The sequence below is a fragment of the Ictalurus punctatus genome, chromosome 13 (assembly GCF_001660625.3).
Source record: "Ictalurus punctatus breed USDA103 chromosome 13, Coco_2.0, whole genome shotgun sequence".
NCBI lineage: Eukaryota > Metazoa > Chordata > Actinopteri > Siluriformes > Ictaluridae > Ictalurus > Ictalurus punctatus.
In genome coordinates, this window is record NC_030428.2 from 4,648,676 (window position 1) to 4,660,383 (window position 11,708).

General features: G+C 40.3%; 1 protein-coding gene across 1 annotated transcript; it reads left to right on the forward strand.

Annotated features, from left to right (window-relative positions):
- The first annotated feature begins 1,449 nt into the window (after positions 1 to 1,449).
- Positions 1,450 to 5,086, forward strand: tmem101 (transmembrane protein 101). Its single transcript, XM_017484452.3, has 4 exons — positions 1,450 to 1,607; positions 3,075 to 3,255; positions 3,371 to 3,517; positions 4,052 to 5,086. The coding sequence occupies exons 1-4, from the start codon at positions 1,477 to 1,479 to the stop codon at positions 4,358 to 4,360; spliced, it is 768 nt and encodes a 255-aa protein (XP_017339941.1). The 5' UTR covers positions 1,450 to 1,476; the 3' UTR covers positions 4,361 to 5,086.
- Positions 5,087 to 11,708: the final 6,622 nt, after the last annotated feature.

Genomic DNA, 11,708 nt, shown 5'->3' on the forward strand with positions numbered 1-11,708 from the left:
ATATATATATATATATATATATATATATATATATATATATATATATATATATATTGCTTTTTGCCCTGTGTGTGCGGAGTTTGCATGTTCTCCCCGTGCTGCGGGGGTTTCCTCCGGGTACTCCGGTTTCCTCCCCCAGTCCAAAGACATGCATGGTAGGCTGATTGGCATGTCCAAAGTGTCCGTAGTGTATGAATGTGTGTCTGACCCTGAAGGAAGGATAAGCGGTATAGAAGATGGATGGATGGATGGATATATTGCTTTTCTTTCAACAGGATCCAATTATGTCTTTGTTTTGTTGTTGTTGTTTTTTTTTTGTTTTGTTTTTTTGCTCTTTCAGTGGTTATGAATTCAGGTTCAGTTTGTGGCAAATGTCATGTTTCATTCTTGCCTCTTACATTGTACTTTACAGTAAGAAAAGCCTTTAGTTATATGCTCTAAAGCAGGGTTCCAAACAGATTTTTTTTTGTCAGCTGAATACCTTATATTTTATTTGCATCAAGTACCCCTGGAGATGTTAAGCAGGTTAACATTAAGTGGATCTTTTGCTTGTTGAATACGTTTTACTCATTTACGGCTTCTGTTGCTGTTGTTTTAATCTACACGGACTTGGCCTCGTTTGGTTTTATGGCAAAGTTTTTGTGTCTTTTTAAGAAAACTGCCTTTATATTTTTATTACAAAGCTGCTTCAGAGATACACACACCTGGGAAAGGGTTTGGTCTTGTCACTGTCTATGTACATAAATCCAAATGTCAAACATTCCTTGCTGTAATTACAGAACATTTCCCAGCTTTTGTTATCTAATTTGCGCTTGGATGTTCCTCATCGTTACTGATATGGCTGTCCATCTGAAGTGATTTTAAGGCTCTCTTAAGATGATGATGCTTACAGTCATTTATGTTTAGCTCTCACATGCTAATAGTTACTATCTCATGACATGAACCATGAGTAATTCACTCTCAACTTTGATCACTTTTTACGTATGAGGTTACAGCAAAATTCTACAGTATTTATGTTTGTTTTTTTTATTAATTCCATTTTTGATTTTCAATTGCAGTCTCACAAACCCCTACTCTAAAGTAAAAAAAAAATAAAACACACAAAAAATAGAAACCATCACAGAAATTCTAATGGTTTCCACTACAAATACTATTACAAACCATCAGCCGTTAACCATTAAAAACATTACCATTATTGGTCCTTAATGGCATCCACTAGACATTACATGCAACCAATAGAAGGCAACAAATTACCAGTAGAGATCCACAGTGACCATTACAGTTTCCATTATAATCATTAAAACCATTGCAAATTCTATGAAGGTTTTTATTGCGTTTTCAGCAGGATAATGACAAAAGCTCAATCAATTTCGCTCATTATTCATTTTCCCACTAGGGGGCAGCAAAGAATCTCCGCCACCTCACTGCGCATGTTCTGGTCAGTAGAAGAAAACATCACTTCCGCCCTCAGTAATCATGGCGCCTCCGAGTCGACGACAATTGCTGAGGTTCATCGTGCAGTTCGGAGCTTTTATTCTGACTCGGTTCGGTTTCTGGAATTGTTTCAGCATGCTTATGCTTTTTGCCGAGCGGGCCGATGTGAAAAGGTAAAAACAAACAAACAAACAAAAATATTCGCTCTACTAATCTGAGTTAGTTTACAGAAAGGTCAGCTAACCCTAGCTCACTCATTTAAAAGAGTTTTACTTAAGACCACATCAGTCCTGAAATATTTTCCTGCAGTTGTATATATTCATTAGCTCAGTCTCAGATGGCTCCGTTATAAATACTGTGGCGCAGTCTCCTGTATTTCACACCTGTATAGACAGTGAGGAATTAGTCTTGAGCCACGACACTTCCGGGATCTGCACACATCTGGATGGGGTTTAACCCATCTCAAAACCCTTTAATCCGCTCCTTTTGTGGTTAAGTGGTTATCAAAATGACACAACCGCCAGCTTACATGGCTGTAAGATCTGAGGAAAGGAATTAAAGGAAAGAAAATGACGGCTGTTTATATTGTATGGATATTATATTTTGTATATCCACCATTCTGCATTCTTTGATGAGAGCCAATATTTATGGAAGGAATAAAACCCTTGGGGGCATGTTGTTTTAGGAAACTAATCGATAATGTTGGGGCGTGATACTGCACAACACCGCGGTGAATTCTGTTCATATTTCAGCACATCCTCAAAGGTTTTCATTTCTTTCTTGCAAAAGCGATTTGCTGATGTACTTTAAGGGAGTACGGCGGCTTAGTGCAGTGGTTTTCAAAGTGGGGGCCACCAGGGGGCGCCCGGGGGGCCTCAACAATTTGGTCGGAGCCACCAAGCCCTTCCCTCCCACTAGTATGTTTTCTCTTTCTCACTCTGACAACCACACACACACACACACACACACAATCAATTCCTAATGTAATGTAAAGATGTAATTATTAATAATAAAAAGGGGGGGATATATTCAGAAGTCTGTATTTTTAATGTGTTTTGAAGACATCTTGGGGGTCTCGATCAAATGTTAATGCCATTTGGGGGGCCTTGCCCTGGAAACGTTTGGGTACCCCTGGCTTAGTGGATATTGTGTTTGCGTTGCACCGCCGAGGTTGGGGGTTTGAATCTCGCCCCTGCTCTGTGTTTCCTCTGTGTACGCCGGTTTCCTCCCCCAGTCTAAAGACATGCGTTGTAGACTGATTAGCATTTCTAAATTGTCTGTAGTGTGTGCGCGATTGTGTTCTGCGATGGGTTGACCCGTATCCAGGGTGTCCCCTGCCTTGTGCCCTGGGATAGGCTCCAGGCTCTCTACAACCCTGTGTAGGATAAGCGGTACAAAAAATGGATGGACGTTGTACTTTTATCTGTTTATAGTCACATTTAACGTTAATGTTTTCTTGGGACATCTGCACTACAGTCTAGATATGACTTACGTTATAGCAACGATAAATGACCATTCCGTCACCAGCTTCTTTTCTTCTCCCTCTTGACATTAATAAGACACAGCTTATGTTATTGAGAAACCGGAAAGTGCAAACTCCTCCATCCCATGTCGGGAAAGTTACTGAAAATGTATTTCAGGCAGCCAGATATCCAGGTGCCGTACTTGTACTTCGACATGGCAGCGGCAGTGTTGTGTGCCAGTTTCATGTCGTTTGGGGTGAAGAGGAGATGGTTTGCTCTCGGCGCCGCACTCCAGTTGGCTTTGAGCACGTACGCGTCCTACATCGGTGGACATGTCCATTATGGTGACTGGTTAAAGGTACGTACGAATTCAGAGGCACATCAAATAGTCAAATGTAGTTTAAACTGGCCATTTGATCTCTTTACTTATGCGTGTCTTTTTCTATGCATTGTGTCGTTTGCATGTTCCTTAGGTGAGGATGTACTCGAGGGCCATGGCTGTTATCGGAGCTTTTCTAGTGCTGGCCAGTGGAGCAGGAGAAGTGTACAGGCAGAAACCACGCACACGCTCACTACAGTCCACTGGCCAAGTCTTCTTAGGAATCTACTTAATCTGTCTGGTAAGCTTTTCCTTCACAGATATCCCCCATTCCTGTGTTATTTTCTCTTCGTAGCATCGACATCTTATGCGCTTACAGAAAAGGTTCAAGAGAGAAATGCAGCCAAATTAATTGGAAGAATCTTCATTAAGTTTGGTTATGTCAGTGGGTCGCCGGCTTGATAAGGGAAATACAGCCCTACAGAATATTAAGTGTTATTTACTTTAAAACGGTCCGTTCCTATACTTTTGCTCACCTAAAAATCGGGTGGTCTGCCACCAAAGGTGCTATGTTTTAAGTTGTTTAACACATCTAGATGTAAATATCAGGAAATGAAAGTTCTGATCTTATCATCTCGTACCTTTTACCTTTTGATGTATAGCAAAAAAAACAAACAATAGAATTAGCCTTGCTGTTCCAGTTCTTTCAGAGTGGACTGTACGGTGGCTTCTTTAGTGTGATAGTTGCAAGAGTTTCCATGTGCGTTTCACTTTCCTGGTGATTGAGATCCATTTTTTTTTTTCCCTCTCCACTCGTCTCATTGTCTTTCACTAGGTTTACTCCCTCCAGCACAGTCAGGAGGACAGATTGGCATACCTGCACCACATCCCCGGTGGTGAGATCACCGTCCAGCTCCTGGTCATCCTTTACGGTGTGCTCGCGCTCTCCTTCCTCTCGGGGTACTACGTGCGTTTAGCCTCTCAGATCTTAGCCGTGCTCCTCCCGCTGATCATTCTGTTCATCGACGGGAATATCGGCTACTGGCACCGCACACGTCGCGTCGAGTTCTGGAACCAAATGAAGCTGATCGGACACAACGTGGCCATCTTCGGAGCTGTGCTCATCCTCGGTACAGACGGATAAATGCACAGGAAGTGAACGTCAGCTCCGCGCACGTACTGGACAATAGCTCCATCCAAACCACAAACCACAGTTGCTCTAAATTATTTGTTAAATCTCAAAATAGTGTGGCAACTCTTGTGTTCAATATCGGCTACATCCAAAACCAGACGAGATACCGTTTCAGACGCTGACCTGCAGCGATGGCTTTGTATCTGACATTATTCAGTATGCTAATGCCTGGTTTTGTACGTGGAGTTGGTATACCACACTGAAGAGATGGCACACTATTTTCACATACTGTTCTCAGATCAGATGTTTATGTTGCCTGTTTCTCAGGGTTGAATTGGAATTCTTCTATCATTATTCTAGATATTGACAGGCAAATTCTTTATGAATCCAGTTAAAGAACCGAGATTTCACCATGCTACATTTTTCCCCTGTGGTCATTCATTTTGAGGAAAGTCCAGTTTGAACCTTAAATACCTGTTTACATTTCATTTCAGCTTTTCTTTTTTTTTCCTTTTCATTATTTAATGTAAGGACTTATACATGTTGTATTGTTAAATTAAAGCCTGTTTAAAAGGCTGTATACTGTTTCTAATGCTGTACAGTGTGTTTCCAAAAAGCCGAATATTTTTTGTTAATTCCAAGATTGCACCATTACTGGCAGCTCATAGCACTACATTCTTTCTTAATGAAATATCATTGCATCGTTGTTTGTTAAAGAATTAATGTTTTCTATTTGAAGGATTGTGTGTGGATTTATTGTTGACATCCTATTTACCCCTCCCCGACTACCCCAAGTCTACGTCTCAACTAGCTTAGTGGTTAGCATGTTCGCCTCACAACATGCACACCTCCAGGGTTGGGGGTTCGATTCCCACCGTGGCCCTGTGTGTGCGGCGTTTGCATGTTCTCCTGGGGGTTTCCTCCCCCAAAGGTGGGATGGTAGGCTGATGATCTTCATGTCCAAAGTGTCTGTAGTGTATGAATGAGTGTGATGAGTGTGTATGTGATTGTGCACCCTCTCCCCTGGGATAGGCTCCAGGTTTCCCCGTGACCCTGAAGGATAAGCGGTATAGAAGATGGATGGATGATTAACTGCTTTATCTTGGTCAGGGTCACAGTGGATCAGGAAACTATTCCGGGGAATTCCTAATGCTAGGCAGGAATACTGTGCACGGGCTACCAGTCTGTCACAGCTTGTAGACATACATTCTAGAGTAGCCAGTCCACCTAGCAGGGGACCATTGGGCTGTGAGGTGACACCGAAATCCAGATTCATCAGACCAGACCATGTTTTTCCAATCTTCACATGTCCAGTTTGGATAAACCTGTACATGCTGTAGAATCGGATTCCTATTCTTGTCTGGCAGGAGTGGAGCCTGACGTGGTCTTCTGCTGTTGTAGTCCATCCACCTCAAGGCCCTTGTATTCTAAGATGCTTTTCTGTTCAGGAAAGTTGTAAAGAGGGTGATTTGAGTCACTGCAGCCTTCCTGTGAGCTCAAACCAGTCTCCTCTTATTGACAAGGTGTTTCTGCCTGCAGAACTGTCTTTTTATTGTCTTTTTATTGTTTATTGTTGTTTATTGTTTCTTAACTCAAGCAGATGCTTGAGTAATGCGAGAGTTTGTGTGTGAAAATCCCAGCAGATCGACGAATTTAACATTTTCTATTATTCTGAACAGATTTTTTTTACCTAAAGAACGAATCTTGTGGTAGCATGCAGGTCGTTCACAGACATGTAATAATTCCAAATGAATACGACGATGACAAAAATGTCATCTTCGAACGCTCCCACTCTTTCCCAGGTTAATCTTTCATGTTCTATTGTTATGTTTGGGCATTTATTTCAACTCGGCAGCACCAATGTCATTTATGTAGGGGCAGTGGTGGTTAGTGGTTAAGGCTCTGGGTTACTGATTGGAAGGTCGGGGGTTCAAGCCCCAGCACTGCCAAGCTGCCACTGTTGGGCCCTTGAGCAAGGCCTTTAACCCTCTCTGCTCCAGGGGTGCTCTGACCCCAACCTCCTGACATGCTGGGGTATGCGAAGAAAACAGTTTCATTGTACATATCTATATGTGATCAATAAAGACTCGTTATCATTATGTTTAAATAACTGAGAATGCAAAAACTTTATCAAAGACCTCTTCTCCTTGAAAAAATTAACACCATATTCAGCATATATCTCAAGAAATGTTGGTTGCTGTTAAAGTACTTGACTATAACTATATATTGTATTAATATATGTGAATTCACTAGCAAAACACTACAGAAATATCTCCCTGTGAGACTATAGGGAATGAAGACATGTTCTGCTGAACCCGTGAAAGACGTTCTGTTCACATCCAGGACCCTGGTACTATAAGGCATTCAGTAGATTTGCACCAAGGGAGGTTTTGAGACCATGGACATGACAGTCTAGCAGAGTCAGCGATGTGGATATAGCACAGAGTTTGCCATCAGTAGAAGGGCAAGAAATAAAAGAAAGGGAAGAGCCTGAACATTCTGAGTGAATAAATATTAGGTTTTTTTTTTCTTCTTCTTCTTCATAGACCTCCAGTGCATATATCCATTTCAGATAAACACGTGATACCTTTTGACTACAGGACTTTTGTCTTATAAATATGAAGCATGTATTCAGAAGCATAAACAAAACATCACTCCATTCATACTTCCTTTAATGACATTTAATTCCCCAAGAGAGAGAAGTAGCCCCATATCATGATGCACCCACCCCAGTGCTTCACCGTAGGTACGGTCTTCCTGGAATTATACACGCAACCGTACGTTCTTCCGAAGATCACAAGCTGAATAACTGCCAAAGATTTCTATTTTTGCATCAGACTATTCCTAAAGAACTCCGATTTGTCTAGACGTACATCTCTGTACTTGTTTTTTCAGTAGAGGAGTTTTGCATGAGGTGTAGGAACGGAGATGACTGCAGTGTAGTTCATCATCTTTCCTTATAGTTATGTCAAGTTATTAATAGTGTTATATCGACATATCGTATTGTTTTGACTCAATATTAACACCCTAAATGATAATCACAAAACAATAATACTAATGTACAATACAATGCCAATTCCGAAAAAGTTGGGACAGTATGGAAAATGCTAATAAAACAAAAGGAGTGATTTATAAATGTACTTTGACTTGTATTTAAACAAGAGCTTATAAAGACAAGGTATTTGATGTTTGACCTAATCAACTGCATAATTTTTTGAAGGTAAATGTTTATTTTGAAATGGATCCATGCAACACGTTCCAAAAAAGTCGGGACGGGGTGATTTAAGACTAATAGTGATGTGACGTTGAAATAAGAAGGTGATGTGAAACAGGTGTGGCGATCGTCTAATCATAGTATATAAGGAGCCTCCAAAAAAGGTCTAGTGCATCAAGAGCAAGGAAGGGTCAAGGGTCGCAAATCTGCCAAGACATGCATCAGAGAATAATCCAACACTTTGAGAAGAACATTCCCCAAAAACAAATCGGTAGGATTTGGGGGCTTTTCATGTTCTACAGCGCACAATATAATTAAAAGATTCAAGGAATCCGGTCAAATCTCGGTGCGTAAAGGGCGAGGCTGAAAAGCACTTCTGAATGCGCGTGATCTCCGATCCCTCAGACGTCACTGTCTTAAAAACCGTCACGAGTCTGTAATGGAGATCCTGACATGGGCGAGGGAATACTTTGATAAACGTTTGTCAGTCAACACCATTTACGGCTGCGTAGTTAAGGCTTTACAATGCTAAGCAGAAGCCATACATCAACACTGTTTAGAAGCACCGCCGACTTCTCTGAGCTCGGTCTCATCTGAGATGGACAGGAGCACAGTGGAATTGTGTTTTGTGGTCCGATGAGTCGACGTTTCAAATAGTTTTTGGACAAAACATCCATCATGTTCTCCGGACCAAAGAGGAAAAGGACCGTCCAAGCTGTTAACAGTGTCAGGTCCAAAAGCCAGCGTCTGTCATGGTATGTGGGCATGTCAGTGCACATGGTATGGGTAACTTGCACATCTGTGAGGGCAGTATTAATACAGAAAGATATGTACACATTTTGGAGCAACATATTCTGCCATCCAGATGTCATATTTTCCAGGGACACCATTGCATTTTCCAGCAGTACAACGCCAAACCACATTCTGCCCGGATTACAAGCACATGGTTGTGTAAACCGAGAGTGCGGGTGCTAGCGTGGCCTGTCTGCAGTCCTGCAGCCAAAATAAGGCAATGAAGTCTCTGTACAGTTGTGTAGCAGAAGAAATGCATAATGGATGAATGGGGGAAAATTCCGCTTGCTAAACTTAACCAACTGGTGTCTTCACTCAGCGTCCAAACGCTTAATAAGTGTTATTAAAAGAAAAGGTGATGTTACACAGCGCTTAACAATCAACTATCCCAACTTTGTTGTTGCAGTAATCAGATTTGAAATGAGTGTATATTTTCAAAAATAAATTAAATTCACAAAGTAAAACATCAAATAATGTATTTTCAAGAAAGTACAGGGTGAAGTGAATTTTCAAACGACTCTTTTTGTTTGTTTGCATTTTCCATACCGTCCCAACTTCTTCGGAATTAGGGTTGTATTACCGTTTATAATTATTATTCCATATGCTGTTTCCCAGATTATACGATCATGAGAAAAAGAAAGTACTACCTCCTTCAATTCGGTGTTTTTATTTATCAGGACCTAAATAACAATTGTAACCTCAGGTAACAACAAAAAACACAACAGATTTCAATATGTAATTTTTTTTCCCCCAAAAAGTAAACCAATATTCATAAACCAGGTGGGAAAAACTAAGTACACCCTATATTTCAGTAACATGTAGAACCACTTTTAGCACCAATGACTTGGAAGAACATTTACTCGTAAAAGTAAACGTTTTCTGTCTGAGTTTATCGGTCTCTCACATTATTTTGGAGAAATCTTGGCCCACTCTTCTTGACAACATTGCTTCAGTTCTTTGATGTTTGAGAGCATTTGTTAACGCACAGCTCTCCGGCTGCAGCATCTCAATGGTGTTGAGGTCTGGACTTTGACTCAGCCACTCCAATACCTTGATTTGTTTTCTTCTTTATACATTCAGATGTTGATTTGCTTGTATGCTTGGGTGTGCTGATGTCCTGTTACATGAACCAATTTTGGCCCAGCTTCAGTAGAGTTCATTCACAATGTTGTCTCAATGACTGTAGGTTTCCTCAGGTCCTGTGGCTGCAAACCAAGCCCAGATGATCTCCCCCTCCACCACCATGCTTGACAGTTAGTATGAGGTGTTTGTGGTGATATCCTGTTTTTGCCAAACATGGCACCATGCATGGTACATACATCACTGTGGCCTCATCAGTCCGAAGGATATTGTTCAAGAACTTTTGTGGTTTGTTCAGAAGCAAAAAAAAATACTTACATTGTGCTGCCATATATATATATATATATATATATATATATATATATATATATATATATATATATATATATATATATATATATTTTTTTTTTTTTTAAGAGAATGAGCTTTTTCCTTGGCACTTTCCATGCAATCCATCTTTTTCTGATTGTGCTCTCATGAAAATAAACATTTCAAAATTGTTTGGAGATGGCCTCATAACCCTTCCCAGATTTATGAGCAACAACTGCTTATCTGAGGTCTTGGCTGATGTCCTTTCTTCTTGGCATTATGTAGACACACACCTGAGTGCTCCAGAACACCAAACTTCTTGATGATTAACTAATATTGTGCTTTCCATTAGTAACACCTGGCTGCTAATTACTCTCTCAATGACTGTACAAGTAGGAAGGGTATACTTATTTTTCCCCCATCTGGTTTCTGAACGTCGGTTTAGTTTTTGGGATTAAAAATGACTACATATTGAAATCTGTTCTGTTTATTTTGTTGTCACTTCATTTGTTTCTTTATAGAAGTCGCTGAGGACCACACACTTGTTATTCAGGCCCTGATAAATAAAACATAGAATTGAGGGAGGGTGTACTTTCTTTTTCCCATGACTGTAAGTAAATCAATGATTAAGTAGTGGAAATCAGTTGACACATACTGTATATATATATGATTGGTAGTGCAAATGCATTCATGAGATAATAAAACACAAAATAAGGCATTAAATTGAAAGAAGATTGTGCAGGGAAGAAAAAATACACTACGTGGCCAAAAGTTTCTGGACACCCGACTATCACACCCATATTTGGTCCACAGCCACGATCCAAAATCTAGTGGAAAGCCTTCTCAGAATTGTGAAGGTTACTATAACAGCAAAGGGAGACTAAATCGGGAGCGATATGTCCTACAAGCACATACGAGTGCGACGGTTGGGTGTCCGCATACTTTTGGCAATATAATGTATAAGGTTGCCTAGAGATTTTTTTCCACTTTGCAGTCATCTACATAGATTCATGAAAAGCTTGAAAACCATCCACCAGACTGTTTACTCAGGGGCACATTTGCATACAAGACTAATCCTAATCAGTGTATTATTACAAACCTGGTAATTACGCAGCAATCCGACTTCTTTACGCAGATGTCTTGGGTTTGTGCAGAGTACCATCTTCACCGACTTAGAGCGGAGATTGAAGTCGGCCGAATTAGATTTGCTTAATAATCAAAACATCCTCAAATTATTTAAGACATTACCACGAGCAGTTGGAATAACGTTAGGTTCTTGAGTCTCCTGTAAGCAGATAATACTCCGTCACAGTGTAATTAACCCTGAAGAACAACTGTATACAGTACAGTACCAGCAGCTCTAATGGTCTCCTAACCTAACCTGAACTGCTTCATAAAGTTCTAATATCCTGTATACTATCTAACAAACAGCAGCTCCCCATTCTTTCACCAATATAGCAACGTAGTTCACTCATCTTCTTTGACGTTCCACTGCTGCGTGGACGTTCCAAACCTGCTAGTATAAATAAATAAATAAATGAAATTAAAAGACTTTCAACCCAGGAACAGCATGCTTCATATATTAATATGAGCCCCAGAAACACTCCAATCTCCACAGAGCTTTCAACACGATCTTCATTCTCAGACAGACCTAGACAACATTAATTAGAAACAATTATTAATTGTAACTTCTTTTTTTTACTTCACATTAGCTAGTTTGTCGTTTAAACAAATCAGTATATTCATCATTAACAGTCACACTGCACAAAGCGCACATCATTCAGTACGTGTACATGGACAACAATATTCTGATATTAACCCGATTAAGGTGATACTCTGATTAAGAAGCATTATCGACGTGTATTACAGACATGTACACACCTTAATCACATTATTAACGTCGTGTGGGAGTTTTCACCGCATTTTCCGACAGGACACGATCACACACGGCGACGCTGAAACGTT

Excerpts from the sequence above, each read along its gene's own strand:
- tmem101 (XM_017484452.3), top strand. The coding sequence starts at position 1,477 with ATGGCGCCTCCGAGTCGACGACAATTGCTGAGGTTCATCGTGCAGTTC. Across the intron at positions 1,608-3,074 it reads GAGCGGGCCGATGTGAAAAG|GCAGCCAGATATCCAGGTGC; the intron begins GTAAAAACAAAC and ends AATGTATTTCAG. Across the intron at positions 3,256-3,370 it reads ATTATGGTGACTGGTTAAAG|GTGAGGATGTACTCGAGGGC; the intron begins GTACGTACGAAT and ends CATGTTCCTTAG.